General features: G+C 43.4%; 1 protein-coding gene across 2 annotated transcripts in view; it reads left to right on the top strand.

The window, feature by feature from the left end:
- LOC124115228 (atrial natriuretic peptide receptor 1-like) overlaps nt 1-19,820 on the top strand; it is a 371,546-nt gene extending 351,726 nt beyond the window's left edge. For both annotated transcript variants that reach the window (XM_048395753.1, XM_048395754.1), the window contains 10 exons: nt 660-825; nt 1,352-1,507; nt 1,712-1,883; nt 4,257-4,406; nt 5,052-5,175; nt 5,919-5,987; nt 11,610-11,784; nt 13,735-13,833; nt 14,842-14,933; nt 15,901-19,820. In XM_048395753.1, coding sequence (XP_048251710.1) covers nt 660-825; nt 1,352-1,507; nt 1,712-1,883; nt 4,257-4,406; nt 5,052-5,175; nt 5,919-5,987; nt 11,610-11,784; nt 13,735-13,833; nt 14,842-14,933; nt 15,901-15,960 — 1,263 coding nt within the window. In that variant the 3' untranslated portion in view covers nt 15,961-19,820. The remainder of the gene's footprint in view (nt 1-659; nt 826-1,351; nt 1,508-1,711; nt 1,884-4,256; nt 4,407-5,051; nt 5,176-5,918; nt 5,988-11,609; nt 11,785-13,734; nt 13,834-14,841; nt 14,934-15,900) is intronic.
- The last annotated feature ends 615 nt before the right edge of the window (nt 19,821-20,435 follow it).

The raw sequence follows: 20,435 nt of genomic DNA, 5'->3' as shown, positions 1-20,435 counted from the left end.
AGTCACATGACTGTGTCAGTCACACGCAGACACATGCTGTCTCACATCGTGTGTCCTGTGTCCCTCGGTGAGAACTGTTCTGGGTAACATTGACATACAGGTACTCTTTGACATTGTATTACTCTCTCTCTCTCTCTCTCTCTCTCTCTCTCTCTGAATAATTAATTGGTGGAACATCGTTGACTGGGGCATCAAACATTTACTCAAACACTTTCAACAGGTACTTTTTGACATTGTATTAATCTCTCTCTCTCTCTCTTTGTCTCTCTCTGTGTCTCTCTCTCTCCATCTCTCTCTCTGTGTCTCTCTCTCTCTCTCTCTCTCTCAATAATTAATCGGTGGAACATCGTTGACTGGGGCATCAAACATTCACTAAAACACCTTTCATGGGTCACGTCTCACGGGTGGCCCAGAGTTGTGTCCTTTGGCGTGCCAGAAACTAATGATCGCAGGTTTTAATCCTGGTTCGCACTGATGATGTTTTGAGGTTTGCCAGTACCATACCCCTTCTCATATATTTCATTAAATTGGTCAACGTCTAAGAACTGCATTGCTTCGGGCTTTCCTCCCACATCAAGGTGACACGCCGTGATGTTGCTGAAATGCTGTTCCCGACGGCGTTAACAACTCATTGATTCCTCTCTCCCTCTGTCCCCCAGGGCCTCGCCTACCTCCACAGTAGTGAGGTCAAGAGTCACGGCAACCTGAAGAGTACCAACTGCGTGGTGGACAGCAGGTTCGTGGTCAAGGTCACCGACTTTGGCCTCCACTATTTCCGCCATGTCGAGGTGGCCGAAGAGGACAACAAATACCAGTTTTATAACAGTGAGTAAACTGAGAGCCTGTCTTCTCATTTCAGAGTGCGACATTTAATACATGACATAATACCAGTACATCTCTGGCACCACAACACGCTGATAGTGTTATTGTCAATATTTCCTATAATATATATAAAATCTTAACAGTCGTATTCGCTACATAGACACTACATCCTAACGTAGATATCCGTGTGCTAGGCGAAAAAGAAAATAAAGTTCACATTTTATCCCTTCAAATCGTTGGGAGGTGGTCGTTGTTTTCTTTAAGCAACTGGTCAGTATGGGGTATTCATGTTAAGCTTGCCGTAAAGAGGCGACTAACGGGATCGGGTGGTCAGACTCGCCAACCTGGTTGATGCATGTCATCGTATCCAATTGCGTAGATCGATGCTCATGATATCAATCACGGGATTGTCTGGTTCAGACTTGATTATTTACAGACCACCGTCATAGAGCTGGAATATTGTTAAGTGGGGCGTTAAACAAACAAACAAACAAACAAACGTACATACACCTGAGAACGCACGTTGCAGGTAAGCTGTGGACGGCCCCCGAGCTTCTGCGCATGATGTGTCGGCCACCGGAAGGCAGTCAGAAGGCGGATGTGTACAGCTTTGCTATCATCTGTCAAGAGATCGTATACAGAAGTGGGGTTTTCCATCTCCGAGGCTTGGATCTCTCACCACAAGGTAAGCTGTTGTATGTCTTACACCCGCTCAACCACAGCATCTTCCCTTCCACCCAACCCTTTCTTCAATGTAACATCCATAGATGAAGCAAGGCTTGGATCTCTCACCACAAGGTAAGCTGTCGTATGTCTCACGCCCCCTCAACTCATAGTTATATAACCACTATTTTCAGCATTAAAATTGCTTCGTTCTTGTCCAATGCAGAGATTCATGATAAGGTGAAGAAGGGTAGTCGCCCCTTGTTCCGACCCACACTGGAGGATTATGACTGTCCTTGTGACGAGCTTGCTGACGTCATCCGGCGATGTTGGGCAGACGACCCTGCGGAGAGGCCTGACGTCACGGCGCTGAAGTCAATCATCAGGAAACTCAACAGGTAGGGATCACTTAGATCCACTCGGGCGACACTGCTAAACAGAAATTAGGTACATACTTTGATTTGAAGACAAAAGCAAATAGAAAAGGGTTTGAACAGTGATATGAGGCACCTAACTACAGTGATATGAAGCACCTTACTACAGTCATATATATATATAAGGTCATGTCGACTCGGAGTTAGAATACTGTGTCTGAGTGGGTGTCCATGGTAAACTGCAGCATGATCTTGAACGCGACTTTCCACTTTGAGACTGTCGTAAGGGTGTCTTGTGCATTGTAACATCCTTGTTCAATCATGGATTCTAGCCAGTGCTGGCCGAGGTCCCATCAGACCAAGGAGACGAGCTGATTAGCGGCTTTCTTGAGAAGACGTGTTGTCATGACGAGGTGACACGTCTTGCCCCTAATTGACTAAACGGTTGTGGAACTTCCCGATCAGCCACAAGTCCAAATTTGCCATCAGTAGTGAAACATGATACAGTCTGATGATCAAGAATGGATGGATGAAAGTGTGTGACTGAGAAGTCATGACGAGGTGACACGTCTTGCCCCTAATTGACTAAACGGTTGTGGAACTTTCCGATCAGCCACAAGTCCAAATTTGCCATCAGTAGTGAAACATGATACAGTCTGATGATCAAGAATGGATGGATAAAAGCGCGTGACTGAGAAAATATAAAATTTTATTTTGAGCAGCCGTAATTTAAACATAATGATATTAAAAACATGTTTAACAACTGTACGCTTTTTTACTTTTGTGAATGTCAACATAAAAAAACAATTCAGTGTTTGACAAGTACATTTATTCTATTGTGCATTAGAATTTTTCAGTGGGTGGCAGATGCACCGACACAGTCCCTTTGTGAAAATGTCCCCTCAATGTCTGTTTCCATTAACCATTTACATCGCGATTCAAATGGAACTCAATTAAAACGGCGATAAACGTCACTTACGCACAGTAAAAGGTGATTAGTTACGTGAACAGCATGCAGTCACTCAGCCGTTTCTCTCCGATGCGAGAAGAATCTTCTCCCACGATTATTCCTGGTTTAAATGTCCTTCACCTTTCAAACATAATACAGCATCCTTCGTTGTGTGTGTCCTGTGTGTTTCCGTATGTTGATTTGTTTGTTTGTTTGTTTGTTTATTATTAAAGCCGCACTCAGCAATATTCAAGCTATATGACGACGGTCTGTAAATAATCGAGTCTTGACCAGACAATCCCAAGATTGACATCAAGAGCATCTATCCTCGCAATTGGAAGACGATGACATGCATCAACCAAGTCAGTGAGCCTGACCACCTGAACCCGTGTGTCGCCTCTTACGGCAGGCATAGTTGCCTTTTACGTCACGAATGGGTTGAAGACCCATATAATGAGTTCGTCTCTCCCATGACGTCACAGGACACTGTTCCATCGCATAATGAGTTCGTCTCTCCCATGACGTCACAGGACACTGTTCCATCGCATAATGAGTTCGTCTCTCCCATGACGTCACAGGACACTGTTCCATCGCATAATGAGTTCGTCTCTCCCATGACGTCACAGGACACTGTTCCATCGCATAATGAGTTCGTCTCTCCCATGATGTCACAGGACACTGTTCCATCGCATAATGAGTTCGTCTCTCCCATGACGTCACAGGACACTGTTCCGTCGCATAATGAGTTCGTCTCTCCCATGATGTCACAGGACACTGTTCCGTCGCCCTTTATGCAAGAAACGGAACATGTCTGTGAAGAAGAATAAATCACACCCTCTCAATAAATTGAGATTTGAGGCACGATGTACAGTGACACTCTTTTAATATAACCTTCCCATGGACCATTTAGCCACTTGAAAAAGACCCGTGAAGATTCCGGGGTAGAATAGGTCTTCAGCAACCCATGCTTGCCGTAAAAGGTGACTATGCTTGTCGTAAAAGGTGACTAACGGGATCGGGTGGTCAGGCTCGCTGACTCGGTTGATGCATGTCATCGATCCCAATTGCGTGGATTGATGCTCATGATTTCAATCACTGGATTCACAGAACGCCGTCATATAGCTGGAATATTGCTGAGTGCAGTGTTAAACAACAAACCAACCAACCAACCAACTAATATAACCCTTACCTTCCCATGGACCATTTAACCACCTGAAATAACAGCCTCTGTGGCCGTCTTACTTGCAGGGATGGAGACAAGGGCAACATCCTTGACAACCTTCTGTCCCGCATGGAGCAGTACGCCAACCACCTGAAATAACAGCCTCTGTGGCCGTCTTACTTGCAGGGATGGAGACAAGGGCAACATCCTTGACAACCTGCTGTCCCGCATGGAGCAGTACGCCAACCACCTGAAATAACAGCCTCTGTGGCCGTCTTACTTGCAGGGATGGAGACAAGGGCAACATCCTTGACAACCTGCTGTCCCGCATGGAGCAGTACGCCAACAACCTGGAAGCTCTGGTGGAGGAGAGGACGGCCGACTACCTGGAGCAGAAGAAGAAGGCGGAGGACCTGCTGTACATGATGCTGCCCAAGTAGGTGGAGCAGGACACCCGGTCGTCATGGTGTTGTCCTGAACAGAGGTCATAGTCAAATGTTTCGCGTTACTTCCATTATTTCCACATAATTTGGGTTATTTTCTCATTTCAATTTAATTGAATTTTATTATAGTTTTTTGTTCAATTCTATTATTTTAACAAATTCAATTTTTTCTCGAAATGTGGAGTTTTTAAATTAAAATTGAATTGACGAGAAAATAGTTGAAGTACTGAGAAAATATTCTAAATTACCAAAAATATTTGGAAGTGACGAAAATAAAAATAGAAATTTCAATTTAACAAAAATCATTAAATTGAACATGCGAAAAAATAATCGAAATAACGAAAACATAATCTAAGAAACAAGAAATAAATATGAAATTTCGAAAAAATAAACAAATATTTGAATTTAAAACATCAAATTAATAAGAAAAATATATAATTTTGCTACCAGAGAGGCACGTTTTTATTTGTTTTTATTTTGCACTTTTGTTCGATATCAGAAAATGTAGGAAACGAAACCCTGTATACAAGCATGACCGGCAAATGATATTGCAAATGATTTTCGAGATCAGCCATTACAATAAGCTATGGGTATTTTACGTCCGCTTCACACACTGAATGTCGTTATTCTCGCTGCAGGTCAGTGGCGGGCCAGCTGATCAGGGGGGAGGTGGTCAAGGCGGAAAACTACGATGAAGTGACCATCTACTTCAGCGACATCTGTGGTTTCACGGCGTTGTCATCGGAGAGCACGCCGATGCAGGTAAAACCATATAATGCCTCTATAATCATTCATCAACCCCTGTTTGCAGTCACAGTCAACTATGCTTGTCACGGCCTTGTCATCAGAGAGCACGCCGATGCAGGTAAAACCATATAATGCCTCTATAACCATTCATCAACCCCTGTTTGCAGTCACAGTCAACTATGCTTGTCGTAAGAGGCGACAAACGGGATCGGGTGGTCAGGCTACCAGGCTTGGTTGATGAATGTCCTATTTGCGTAGATCGATGCTCATGATGTCAATCTCTGGATTGTCTGGTCCAGGATGGTTATTTACAGACTGCCGTCATATAGGTGGAATATTGCTTAGTGCGACGTTAAACAAAAAAAAGCAATCATTCTGGAGAGCGACTCCGTGGTCTGGTGTATAGAGCCATGTCCAGATAGCGGATGATCGGTGCTTCAATACCCGGCCGCGTCATACGGAAAGACATTAAAAGATTATACTTATTGATACCCCGCCTGGTGCTCGGTATTAAAGGGATAAATCGAACAAGTTCAGGTGGGCTCGGAGTCAGTATACTGTGTCATAGTTGTTAATCACTGGATTTTCTGACTCGATTATTTACAGACCACCATCGTATAGCTGTAATATTGCTGAGTGCTGCGTTAAACAACAAACAAACAAACACACAATGTCTTTATGTACCTGTGGCTTTATTAATCCATGCGTTAATTCCATTAATTACCTCACTGTACTGTAGGATCTGTGCTTGGTTGTAGGTGATAGACTTGCTGAATGATCTCTATACAACGTTTGATTCAATCATCGAACACTTCGATGTCTATAAAGTAAGTATCCATTCATTTTAATATCGAGTCAATGTAACTTTAGAGAAAATGTAACAAGTGTCATTTAGGTCTTCATTGCATAAGAAAGTATAAACACCGACATGAACCTTAAACACATTTCAAACTCTGATAATTTGTTGATGTGAATTTTACACGACCTGCGGGTTTCCAATTGGAGAAGGCGCTGGTCCAAATGCTGAAAACTCTGCATTGATATAGATTGGCCACCCATGAACATCCGGGTTAGAACTGGTCTTCAGCAACCCATGAACATCCGTGTTACAACTGGTCTTCAGCTACACATGAACATCCGGGTTACAACTGGTCTTCAGCAACCCATGAACATCCGTGTTACAACTGGTCTTCAGCAACCCATGAACATCCGGGTTACAACTGGTCTTCAGCAACCCATGAACATCCGGGTTACAACTGGTCTTCAGCAACCCATGAACATCTGTGTTACAACTGGTCTTCAGCAACCCATGAACATCTGGGTTACAACTGGTCTTCAGCTACACATGAACATCCGTGTTACAACTGGTCTTCAGCAACCCATGAACATCCGGGTTACAACTGGTCTTCAGCAACCCATGAACATCCGTGTTAGAACTGGTCTTCAGCAACCCATGAACATCCGGGTTACAACTGGTCTTCAGCAACCCATGAACATCCGTGTTACAACTGGTCTTCAGCAACCCATGAACATCCGTGTTAGAACTGGTCTTCAGCAACCCATGAACATCCGTGTTACAACTGGTCTTCAGCAACCCATGAACATCCGGGTTACAACTGGTCTTCAGCAACCCATGAACATCCGTGTTAGAACTGGTCTTCAGCAACCCATGAACATCCAGGTTACAACTGGTCTTCAGCAACCCATGAACATCCGTGTTACAACTGGTCTTCAGCAACCCATGAACTTCCAGGTTACAACTGGTCTTCAGCAACCCATGAACATCCGGGTTACAACTGGTCTTCAGCAACCCATGAACATCCGTCTTACAACTGGTCTTCAGCAACCCATGAACATCCGGGTTACAACTGGTCTTCAGCTAGCCATGAACATCCGTGTTACAACTGGTCTTCAGCAACCCATGAACATCCGGGTTAGACATGGTCTTCAGCAACCCATGAACATCCGGGTTACAACTGGTCTTCAGCAACCCATGAACATCTGGGTTACAACTGGTCTTCAGCAACCCATGAACATCCGTGTTACAACTGGTCTTCAGCAACGCATGAACATCTGGGTTACAACTGGTCTTCAGCAACCCATGAACATCCGTGTTACAACTGGTCTTCAGCAACCCATGAACATCCGGGTTACAACTGGTCTTCAGCAACCCATGAACATCCGGGTTACAACTGGTCTTCAGCAACCCATGAACATCCGGGTTACAACTGGTCTTCAGCAACCCATGAACATCTGGGTTACAACTGGTCTTCAGCAACCCATGAACATCCGGGTTACAACTGGTCTTCAGCTACCCATGAACATCCGTGTTACAACTGGTCTTCAGCAACCCATGAACATCCGTGTTACAACTGGTCTTCAGCAACCCATGAACATCCGGGTTACAACTGGTCTTCAGCAACCCATGAACATCCGTGTTAGAACTGGTCTTCAGCAACCCATGAACATCCAGGTTACAACTGGTCTTCAGCAACCCATGAACATCCGTGTTACAACTGGTCTTCAGCAACCCATGAACTTCCAGGTTACAACTGGTCTTCAGCAACCCATGAACATCCGGGTTACAACTGGTCTTCAGCAACCCATGAACATCCGTCTTACAACTGGTCTTCAGCAACCCATGAACATCCGGGTTACAACTGGTCTTCAGCTACCCATGAACATCCGTGTTACAACTGGTCTTCAGCAACCCATGAACATCCGGGTTAGACATGGTCTTCAGCAACCCATGAACATCCGGGTTACAACTGGTCTTCAGCAACCCATGAACATCTGGGTTACAACTGGTCTTCAGCAACCCATGAACATCCGTGTTACAACTGGTCTTCAGCAACGCATGAACATCTGGGTTACAACTGGTCTTCAGCAACCCATGAACATCCGTGTTACAACTGGTCTTCAGCAACCCATGAACATCCGGGTTACAACTGGTCTTCAGCAACCCATGAACATCCGGGTTACAACTGGTCTTCAGCAACCCATGAACATCCGGGTTACAACTGGTCTTCAGCAACCCATGAACATCTGGGTTACAACTGGTCTTCAGCAACCCATGAACATCCGGGTTACAACTGGTCTTCAGCTACCCATGAACATCCGTGTTACAACTGGTCTTCAGCAACCCATGAACATCCGTGTTACAACTGGTCTTCAGCAACCCATGAACATCCGGGTTACAACTGGTCTTCAGCAACCCATGAACATCCGGGTTACAACTGGTCTTCAGCAACCCATGAACATCCGGGTTACAACTGGTCTTCAGCAACCCATGAACATCCGGGTTACAACTGGTCTTCAGCAACCCATGAACATCCGGGTTACAACTGGTCTTCAGCAACCCATGAACATCCGGGTTAGAACTGGTCTTCAGCAACCCATGAACATCCGGGTTACAACTGGTCTTCAGCAACCCATGAACATCTGGGTTACAACTGGTCTTCAGCAACCCATGAACATCCGTGTTACAACTGGTCTTCAGCAACCCATGAACATCCGTGTTACAACTGGTCTTCAGCAACCCATGAACATCCGGGTTACAACTGGTCTTCAGCAACCCATAAACATCCTTGTTACAACTGGTCTTCAGCAACCCATGAACATCCGGGTTACAACTGGTCTTCAGCAACCCATGAACATCCGGATTACAACTGGTCTTCAGCAACCCATGAACATCCGGGTTACAACTGGTCTTCAGCAACCCATGAACATCCGTGTTACAACTGGTCTTCAGCAACCCATGAACATCCGGGTTACAACTGGTCTTTAGCAACCCATGAACATCCGTGTTACAACTGGTCTTCAGCAACCCATGAACATCCAGGTTACAACTGGTCTTCAGCAACCCATGAACATCCGGGTTACAACTGGTCTTCAGCAACCCATGAACATCTGTGTTACAACTGGTCTTCAGCAACCCATGAACATCCGGGTTACAACTGGTCTTCAGTAACCAATGAACATCCGTGTTACAACTTGTCTTCAGCAACCCATGAACATCCGGGTTACAACTGGTCTTCAGCAACTCATGAACATCCGGGTTACAACTGGTCTTCAGCAGCCCATGCTTGAAAGAGGTGACTAACGGATGGGGTGGTCATGATCGCTGACTTGGTTGATGTATGTCATCCTATCCCGATTGCCTAGATCGTTGCTCGTGATGTCAATCACTGAATTGTCTGGCCCGGACTCAGTTATTTACAGACCGCTGTCATGTAGCTGGAATATTGCGGAGTGCGGCATTAAACAACACACACACAAACAAACAAACAAACAAACACAAACAAACAACAGACTGTGCCTCACAGTAACACATACCATCATACGTATTTGGAATATAATCTTTAAAGTATCATAAGAATATTAGAAATCGGATAATTGTGACCCTTACGAACAGGTGCGAAAAACAATTATCAAGAAAGTAACGGTATAAAAAGGAACCTTATATGGTCATACAAACACATCAGCATAATTCTCCTGAAACACATTTTAACGACAATGGTACACAATTCACCACCAATGCCTCAATCGTTGATACTTTTGTCAACCTAAACAGAGGTTGTGACCCGTTTTAGCCCCGTGCACTTAACAGGTGTATTTAGTCTTGGAGGTAGCTTTAGTTTATTACACCCCCGTTTGCGAAGTAAATCGGGGGTATATAGCGTCCTACCGTCCGTCCTTCCGTCCGAGCTTTTGTACGGCCCATAACTTTTTAACCATGCACCCTAGCTTCACCAAACTTGCTACACACATTTACCACAATGAGTACTTGTGCCTTTTGCTAGTTTGAAGATTCTAAACTTTTTAATCTTTGCCGTTTCCATGGAAACATTAAGAAACTTAAACTTTTAGGGTGGGTGTTTTGTATGGCCTATATCCTTTTAACTATGCACCCTAGCTTCACCAAACTTTTTACACACATTTACCACAATGAGTATGTGTGCCTTTTGCAAGTTTGAAGATTCTGAATTGTTTATTGTTGCCGTTTCCATGGAATCATGGTGAAACATAAATTTTGGGTAGAGTTTTTGTACGATCCATGTTTACAATATTATGTATCCTAGCTTCAGCAAACTTGCTACATTAACCACTATGATTGTCTTTTATCTTTTATAAGATTCTGAAAGTTTTCTCTTTTGCTGTTTTCATGGAAACATGATGGAATTCAGAAATTTTGATGACTGGTTTTGTATAGCTAATATATTTTCCAAAATTGTTTCCACACTTGTAGATCATCATAAGTATCTGTGCTTTGTGTTAGTTTGAATTTATGAATTCTTATCCATATCTGTTAAGGCTTGATGGAAATTATTAATTTATTGATTTTCTTAAATGATATTGTTCCATTTTTTAAGTCATAAATCTCCAATTATGTGTTTTTATATCAACAATTTTCGGTCCTTTTGATAATTCTTCTTATGTAACTCCTCAATCAAATTTTTATTCAAAGGTGTTCATGGTGATCTACTTCCTCGAAGTGAACACTGGTAACATGGGAGATTTTAGGGGGGGTCAATTGTCACTGGAAATCAATCTTAGTTTTTAAAACATTGAAGTTAAAACTATTTACTATTTGTTGTTGACCAGCGGGGATAACGGGGGTATGTAAGCTTTGCTTACTTCTTTCTTGTTCGTTCATGACCTGCTTCCTTGTATTCCGCCAGGTGGAGACGATAGGCGATGCCTATATGGTGGTGTCTGGGTTGCCGGAGGTAGCTTTAGTTTGTCCGTTCATAACCTGCTTCCTTGTATTCCGCCAGGTGGAGACGATAGGCGATGCCTATATGGTGGTGTCTGGGTTGCCGGATGTAGATTTAGTTTATTCGTTCATAACCTGCTTCCTTGTATTCCGCCAGGTGTAGACGATAGGCGATGCCTATATGGTGGTGTCTGGGTTGCCGGAGGTATCTTTAGTTTGTTCGTTCATAACCTGCTTCCTTGTATTCCGCCAGGTGGAGACGATAGGCGATGCCTATATGGTGGTGTCTGGGTTGCCGGAGGTAGATTTAGTTTGTTCGTTCATAACCTGCTTCCTTGTATTCCGCCAGGTGTAGACGATAGGGGATGCCAATATGGTGGTGTCTGGGTTGCCTGAGGTAGCTTTAGTTTGTTCGTTCATAACCTGCTTCCTTGTATTCCGCCAGGTGGAGACGATAGGCGATGCCTATATGGTGGTGTCTGGGTTGCCGGAGGTAGCTTTAGTTTGTTCGTTCATAACCTGCTTCCTTGTATTCCGCCAGCTGGAGACGATAGGCGATGCCTATATGGTGGTGTCTGGGTTGCCGGAGGTAGCTTTAGTTTATTGGTTCATAACCTGCTTCCTTGTATTCCGCCAGGTGGAGACGATAGGCGATGCCTATATGGTGGTGTCTGGGTTGCCGGAGGTAACTTTAGTTTGTCCGTTCATAACCTGCTTCCTTGTATTCCGCCAGGTGGAGACGATAGGCGATGCCTATATGGTGGTGTCTGGGTTGCCTGGGAGAAACGGGAAACTGCACGCGCGGGAAATAGCCCGGATGTCCCTGTCTTTACTGAATGCTGTCTTGTCTTTCAAAATCCGCCATCGGCCGCAACAGCAACTTAAACTGCGGATTGGAATCCATTCAGGTGAGTTGAATGATTATCACTTTGACTTGAAACTTGCTGACCTCATTATTTTACTTCTATGAAAACGTTAATACTTTGGGTAGGACAGCGATCTGTATGTGTCAGTGTGTTTCTAATAGTGAGTAGTGTTTGTCTCTCAAACGTCTTGGGTAGGACAGCGATCTGTGTGTGTCAGTGTGTTTCTAATAGTGAGTAGTGTTTGTCTCTCAATAGTCTTGGGGAGGACAGCGATCTGTATGTGTCAGTGTGTTTCTAATAGTGAGTAGTGTTTGTCTCTCAATAGCCTTGGGGAGGACAGCGATCTGTATGTGTCAGTGTGTTTCTAATAGTGAGTAGTGTTTGTCTCTCAATAGTCTTGGGTAGGACAACGATCTGTATGTGTCAGTGTGTTTCTAATAGTGAGTAGTGTTTGTCTCTCAGTAGTCTTGGGTAGGACAGCGATCTGTATGTGTCAGTGTGTTTCTAATAGTGAGTAGTGTTTGTCTCTCAATAGTCTTGGGTAGGACAACGATCTGTATGTGTCAGTGTGTTTCTAATAGTGAGTAGTGTTTGTCTCTCAATAGTCTTGGGTAGGACAGCGATCTGTATGTGTCAGTGTGTTTCTAATAGTGAGTAGTGTTTGTCTCTCAATAGTCTTGGGGAGGACAGCGATCTGTATGTGTCAGTGTGTTTCTAATAGTGAGTAGTGTTTGTCTCTCAATAGTCTTGGGTAGGACAACGATCTGTATGTGTCAGTGTGTTTCTAATAGTGAGTAGTGTTTGTCTCTCAATAGTCTTGGGGAGGACAGCGATCTGTATGTGTCAGTGTGTTTCTAATAGTGAGTAGTGTTTGTCTCTCAATAGTCTTGGGTAGGACAGCGATCTGTATGTGTCAGTGTGTTTCTAATAGTGAGTAGTGTTTGTCTCTCAATAGTCTTGGGTAGGACAGCGATCTGTATGTGTCAGTGTGTTTCTAATAGTGAGTAGTGTTTGTCTCTCAATAGTCTTGTGTAGGACAACGATCTGTATGTGTCAGTGTGTTTCTAATAGTGGGTAGTGTTTGTCTCTCAATAGTCTTGGGTAGGACAACGATCTGTATGTGTCAGTGTGTTTCTAATAGTGGGTAGTGTTTGTCTCTCAATAGTCTTGGGTAGGACAGCGATCTGTGTGTGTCAGTGTGTTTCTAATAGTGAGTAGTGTTTGTCTCTCAGTAGTCTTGGGGAGGACAGCGATCTGTGTGTGTCAGTGTGTTTCTAATAGTGGGTAGTGTTTGTCTCTCAATAGTCTTGGGTAGGACAACGATCTGTATGTGTCAGTGTGTATCTAATAGTGGGTAGTGTTTGTCTCTCAATAGTCTTGGGTAGGACAGCGATCTGTGTGTGTCAGTGTGTTTCTAATAGTGAGTAGTGTTTGTCTCTCAGTAGTCTTGGGGAGGACAGCGATCTGTGTGTGTCAGTGTGTTTCTAATAGTGAGTAGTGTTTGTCTCTCAGTAGTCTTGGGGAGGACAGCGATCTGTATGTGTCAGTGTGTTTCTAATAGTGAGTAGTGTTTGTCTCTCAGTAGTCCTCGTAGAAGAAAATGGTAGGACAGATATGTATGTGTTCAAATATCTAAGTATAATGTTTAATTTCCCCTTTCATGGTCGGTGTGTGATGTTTAATATCTCTCTACAGGTTCTGTGTGTGATGTTTAAATATTCTCTACAGGTTCTGTGTGTGATGTTTAAATTTTCTCTACAGGGTCTGTGTGTGATGTTTAAATTCTCCCTACAGGGTCTGTGTGTGATGTTTATTTTCTCTCTACAGGGTCTGTGTGTGATGTTTAATTTCTCTCTACAGGGTCTGTGTGTGATGTTTAAATTCTCCCTACAGGGTCTGTGTGTGATGTTTAAATTCTCCCTACAGGGTCTGTGTGTGATGTTTAAATTCTCCCTACAGGGTCTGTGTGTGATGTTTACTTTCTCTCTACAGGGTCTGTGTGTGCGGGGGTGGTGGGGCAGAAGATGCCGAGGTACTGTCTGTTTGGGGATACCGTCAACACAGCGTCCAGGATGGAGTCGAATGGTCTACGTATGTATATTTTGATCAAGGAGTAGTCTTTTCTCAATCTGTGTGTATTCTGTCGACAAAACTAACCCTAAATACGTATCACTGAATTGAACATGTTCACAAACTGAATTAGCTTTGTTTAACAGTAATGTGTCACTGCAGATGTTACAAAGTCAGCGAGCCTGACCACCCGATCCTGTTAGTTGCCTCTTACGACAAGCAGGTTGCTGAAGACATACTCTTACCCGGATCTTCAAGGGTCTCAAATTGATGTATAGAGCTATTTTAAAATAAAGGAAATGCTTATTATGAAAGGTCATACGTAAAATTGGTAACTATCATTCAGAACACATGAGGATGGAGAGGGGATGGAATGAAACTGAATCATTTCAGAAAGCCGACATGTGAATGACTCACTTTGCCAGAGGTGATGGTACTTAATTTTACCTTGTCTGGCGCTCGTCATTAAGGGGCTAAAACAAGCACCATCATTTTCAGAAATTCAGAAAGCCGACATGTGAGTGACTCACTTTGCCAAAAGTGATGGTCCTTGTTGTTACCCTGTCTGGACTTTTCAGCTCAGGGTACAGTGAGTCTAAGTGGGGTATCCATGTTAAACTGCAGCATGGTATCTGGCTGGGCTAGCACTATATATCCATGTTAAACTGCAGCATGGTATCTGGCTGGACTAGCACTATATATCCATGTTAAACTGCAGCATGGTATCTGGCTGGGCTAGCACTATATATCCATGTTAAACTGCAGCATGGTATCTGGCTGTGCTAGCACTATATATCCATGTTAAACTGCAGCATGGTATCTGGCTGGGCTAGCACTATATATCCATGTTAAACTGCAGCATGGTATCTTGCTGGGCTAGCACTATAACAACGGCATACGGCCAGAGTAGCACAAGCCGCCACACACACAGGATCATCGCTGGTTAATGAAATAAACTTGAATGTGACCTTGAACCACATTTCACCTTAATGACTACACTTAATAATCTACATGTTGTGTTATTTGTAGCCTTACGGATACACGTGAGTCCACAGACGAAAGAAGTGCTTGACCGGTTCCAAACATTTGACCTTGAACTTCGTGGTGCTGTTGAAATGAAGGTAGTATATGTGTTACAGATACTGTTATGATACACAAATAGTTGTATGTTGTCGTGTAGGCGTTTGTTTATAAGGAGTACAGGTGTAACAGATTTTAAAATTTCTACAGGATTGGCTGATGTATAGGAAAGCCACTTTGGTAACATAATTTATATCTTTAAATTGCACTTTATAGATAAATATTTCTCGCTATTTCAGTTATTTAATCTTTTCTTCTCGTTATTTCGCAGTATTTGTTCTCGTTACATTGATTATTTTCTCGTTATTTCAGTGTTGTATACAAACAACTCCGAAATTTCTCTTAATTCCATTTTTTTACAATATTCAAGTTTTTAAAATGTAATAGAAATTTATTTGATGCAATAATCGAAATTACGAACGTTTAATCGAAGTAACGAGAAATAAAATTGAAATTTTTCAATAAATAAACAAATATTTGAGAAATTCCGATTTCAAAAGAATATAGTTATGTTACCAAAGTGGCACCATTAGGTTTTCGTAGATTTAACAGACTGATATGCACAGGATATATGTTTTATGTTGATATCACAGATTGGCTGAAGCCTTTTGTTCCTAACTTTTGTTGAGTGCCATATCTCTAAGGTTAAGTCCTGGACGCGGTATGAGTGAGTGTCTGTATTTTATATCAAAACAGTAGAGGGTGACCCCGTTGGCATGTTAGAAACCTATGATTTGAGGTTCGAATCCTGGTTCGCCCTGATTGTTTCTAGGTTTGTCAGAACCATACCCGTGTTCGTTGATTTCACCAAAGTGGTAAACGTCAAAGACCTGCATCACTTCAGGCTTTCCTCCCACATCAAACTGACACCCGTGATATAACTGGATTAATGTTCAAGGTGGCTTTAAGCTCACTCACTCTTAGCTTGTAATGTCATCTTACTATGATATGATTGGTCTGTGTTGTCGTTGTGAACATCGTCGTGACTCTCACCTCGTTATTTCCCAGGGCAAGGGGAGCGTGACGACGTACTGGCTTCAAGGGGAGAGGGAAGCAGTGACAACTTGAGTGTGCCAAGACACAGCCATGACGTCATCCTCTTTGCATATTCTATCACGTGGTATATGGACATCGTGGTGCATGCGCCAGAACTGGATGATCCCTGATTTGCTGAAGACTATTCGGTGCTGACTCGGCATCGACTATTTCCATGCCATGACAAATGTATATTTGTATTTTATTTATGTCAACGTTGTAATCAATCCCTTTTGTACAGCATGTAGTTCGATCAACAAGTGATTTCTGCAGCAACGCTTCACTGTATATATTCAAAATGACGTTAACGTATGTCTTTGTTGGACGCTACTCGCTACTCGGGTATGTTCGCATCATTCCGCCCTGCTCCGAGTTACAACATTCGTAACCACTCGGCCCTTTCCGTAACCTGCTGTAATGACACGAATGGGCAGGAAATCATGGTTGTTGAAAGGATTGAAGCTGTGAAACCTGATGGTCATCAAGCCTGATGAGATTTTGGGACACCTTGTAAAGCAGACTGTATCATGACGACAGGGTGAACGCAAGGGTATTGGACGGCTTATGGACGGGTGTTGTGCATGGTGTTTAGCCCAAACCATGTTTTAGAAGCCAATTTATTATGCACCAAATTCCACTCAAGTGAATGGTCAAGGCACTACATTTAGTTTACTCCGGTCTATGGATCAGTGTGCACTCCATCCTTATTCTCAGCTTCCTGGGGAGTATACAACCCAAACTGTGACGATAGGAGGTTAAGAGTACCATCTCATACTACCGGGTATCCATTCACAATGCGCGAGGCCCATTTCTGATGTCCTCCGCTGTGATACTGCTGGAATAATGATAAAAGCGATGTGACTCTCAATCCACTCATGCAAGGATAGTTTGTAATTGTGTACGATACCAAGGCCAACACATACTTGTGTTTCAGGTAACATGGCCACCAAAGATCTGGGCAGGTACCTGTGTGTGTTTGGGAGGGGAAGGTGTGTGTACTATACCAAGGCCAACACATACTTGTGTTTCAGGTTACATGGCCACCAAAGATCTGGGCAGGTACCCGTGTGTGTTTGGGAGGGGAAGGTGTGTGTGTACGATACCAGGGCCAACACATACTTGTGTTTCAGGTAACATGGCCACCAAAGATCTGGGTCGGTACCTGTGTGTGTGTATTTGGGAGGGGAAGGTGTGTGTGTACGATAACAAGGCTCACACATACTTGTGTTTCAGGTAACATGGCCACCATAGATCTGGGTCGGTACACGTGTGTGTTTGGGAGGGGGGTGTTTGTGTGTTTGGGATGGTAAGGGGTGTGTGTGTGTTTTGATACCGTTTTACACGAATGACTTTGCAGTTGCAGTTTAAGACACTGTCGAGAAAGAGAAGGTATTCACCTTGGATGTGACAAATTATTACAAACGTTATCAAGACTTTACTAGGCTGGAAAAAGTCGCCGATACTCTGCAAACTAAAGGCCTAAAACACAATGTTTCTACCTGTATAAAATACATCACCATGGAATAACCATTCCTTGTTTGTTCCATGTTTACCCACTATGAAACATAGATGTATAAGTTGTTTGCCCGGCAGTTTCTGAGAAACCATCTAATTTTTATTCCGAATGTGACCGATAGTTTTCAGGACGGATTTCAAGGTGTGATAAAACAAACAGCATTTGGACAGTAAGAGGTTGGTCGGAGTACCTGAAACACAATTTTGTTTTTGTCTAACCAGCAGCAACTCAAATACATCGTCTCAAGTTACGTTTGTTGTAACAGGATGGGGTAGGTTGTCTCCCCTGAGTGGTTTACTGTTGTAACTGGAGGGGGTGAATTATCTCCCCTAAATTGTGTACTGTTGTAACTGGAGGGGGCGAGTTATCTCCCCTGAGTGGTGTATTATTGTAACTGGAGGGGGCGAGTTATCTCCCCTGAGTGGTGTACTGTTGTAACTGGAGGGGGCGAGTTATCTCCCCTGAGTGGTGTACTGTTGTAACTGGAGTGAGTGAGTTATCTCCCCTGAGTGGTGTATTATTGTAACTGTAGGGGGCGAGTTATCTCCCCTGAGTGGTGTACTGTTGTAACTGGAGGGGGCGAGTTATCTCCCCTGAGTGGTGTATTATTGTAACTGGAGGGGGCGAGTTATCTCCCCTGAGTGGTGTACTGTTGTAACTGGAGGGGGCGAGTTATCTCCCCTGAGTGGTGTACTGTTGTAACTGGAGGGGGCGAGTTATCTCCCCTGAGTGGTGTACTGTTGTAACTGGAGTGAGTGAGTTATCTCCCCTGAGTGGTGTATTATTGTAACTGTAGGGGGCGAGTTATCTCCCCTGAGTGGTGTACTGTTGTAACTGGAGGGGGCGAGTTATCTCCCCTGAGTGGTGTACTATGGAAATCCCTCGCATGTGTCACAGTCACCTATGTTAAGCCAATGGCGTTTAAAAGAACCCAGTGTGTAAAAACGTGGCGCTTATCCGAATCACAAATGCAAAACCTATGATGTTGCAAAACCTCACCTTTGTTACCTTCATGGCGGATTCAGATCAAATGATGGTAATAACGTCATGTTAACGCCTTTGAAAGTATTTCGGCGTTATGACGAATCACTTTTGAAGTAAATGGCGTTATAACAAAGTCTCAACGGCATGTTAGGTGTTATTTGTAATTATGAATTACACATATTTATGTTATCATCAATAACATGTATTTCTATTGATTATATGGATGTGTGCTTTGACCTTTTGCTGTTTTTAACAAATCCATGCAACGATATTTGGTTTTGGGGAGGGCTTAATTGCGGTAAGACCAATACAATGCCTTAACAGGATGTTCTACATTTCGTTAATTTGTACATTGTCGCTTCCCTTCTGTCCGATGTGCACTAATTTCCACCATATGTTTCCTACTTCAATATTTGGTGGTGTGCACTAATTTCCACAATATATTTCCTATTTCAATATTTGTTTTATGTGCACAAATGTTTTTATTTTGAAACTTGCCTTACTCTATTGATGACGCAACTCTTCCCGATTCAGTCACAAGTCCTCTGTCTTAGAGCTCAGCCAATTAGAGTTCCACGAATGTAACACACGTGTATTAAGTGATCATTGTCATTTCGTTGTCCGGGGATCTACAGCGACAGAGGCCTACTGTCAAAATACCCCTCATGGTGGCGCTCGGTATTGAGGGGCTAAATATATACACTAGTCAGTAGTGTGTCAGAGTATAGTATTCATGTTAAACTGTGGCATGGTATCTCAGTGGGCTCGCACTATAAACTCGGCATTAGTCCGGACTAGTACAAGCAGCCGCACACGCACACCCCTACGCACGCACACACACACGCACGCACGCACGCACGCACGCACGAACACACGTGCATGCACGTCGCTATATAAGTGCAATAATCTTGAGTGCGATGTTAAACCCTTTGTCACCTCACCTCACCTCAATACTCAATGACATAACACTATGATGTTTGGAGCTGATTGGCGTTTGTGTGTCTAACCATTTCTTGTTTATTTAAATAATCTGGGAGGGGGTTGTCAGTGTGGGTTTTTTTTAAAATAATTTTTATAAATAAAGATAATTTGTTCTACACAAAATGATTTGTCCTCGGGTTGAACTAAACGACCAAATTAATTGTTTGCAGCATGCTGAATGAGGAGAAACACACACACACACACACACACACACACACACACACACACACACACACACACACACACACACACACACACATATCCCGGCACATCCGTTGATACAGACACTGCCGGGACTAAATGCTTGATGTGTTGATTAGTGCTACCATCTTTTATTGTACATAAAGACTCGACTGTACGTGTGCAGTATGCATTCCGCTGCTGGTGTTTGAAACATAAATATATTACTGCATCCCTGTGTATTAAAATGTCTTCATCTTTTATGATTTGTACAAGACCTTTGTCTGAACGCGTGTCCCTGTCGCAGTAGTACTGGGCGCATTGTCAGTCCAACCAAACAACCCCAACTCCAGGGGAGTTTCTGTAATGTGTTATATCATTCAGCTACGGCTTGTGTATGTGATTCTGCGACATAGTCACAGACTCAGAACTGTGTACGGCGAACCTCTTTGATCCAGGCTGTACCATTAGCGTAATCTTACCGACTGTTAAGTTCAATATTGGGTCATGAGTGAATATTTTATTGTTTATACCTCGATGCGTCACTTGATGTGGGGGAAAGATCCGGAGTAGAATAGATCTTCAGCAACCCATGCTTGTAAGAGGCGACTAACGGGTTCGGGTGGTCAGCCATGACTTGGTTGATGCATGTCATCGATCCCAATTGCCTGGAACGATGCTTATGTTATCAATCACTAGATTGTCTGATCCAGACTCGATTATTTACCGACCGCCGTCATATAGCTGGAATATTGCTGAGTGCGGCATTAAATAACAAACAAAACAAAACAAACAAAACTTGATGTGGGAAAAACCGAAGTGATGGAGGCTTTCGACATTTACCACT

The sequence above is a fragment of the Haliotis rufescens genome, unplaced genomic scaffold (genome assembly GCF_023055435.1).
Source record: "Haliotis rufescens isolate VD_foot unplaced genomic scaffold, xgHalRufe1.0.p SCAF_14, whole genome shotgun sequence".
Lineage (NCBI taxonomy): Eukaryota > Metazoa > Mollusca > Gastropoda > Lepetellida > Haliotidae > Haliotis > Haliotis rufescens.
Note: the sequence above shows the minus strand (reverse complement) of the source record. Positions and strands in the feature narration are given on the sequence as shown.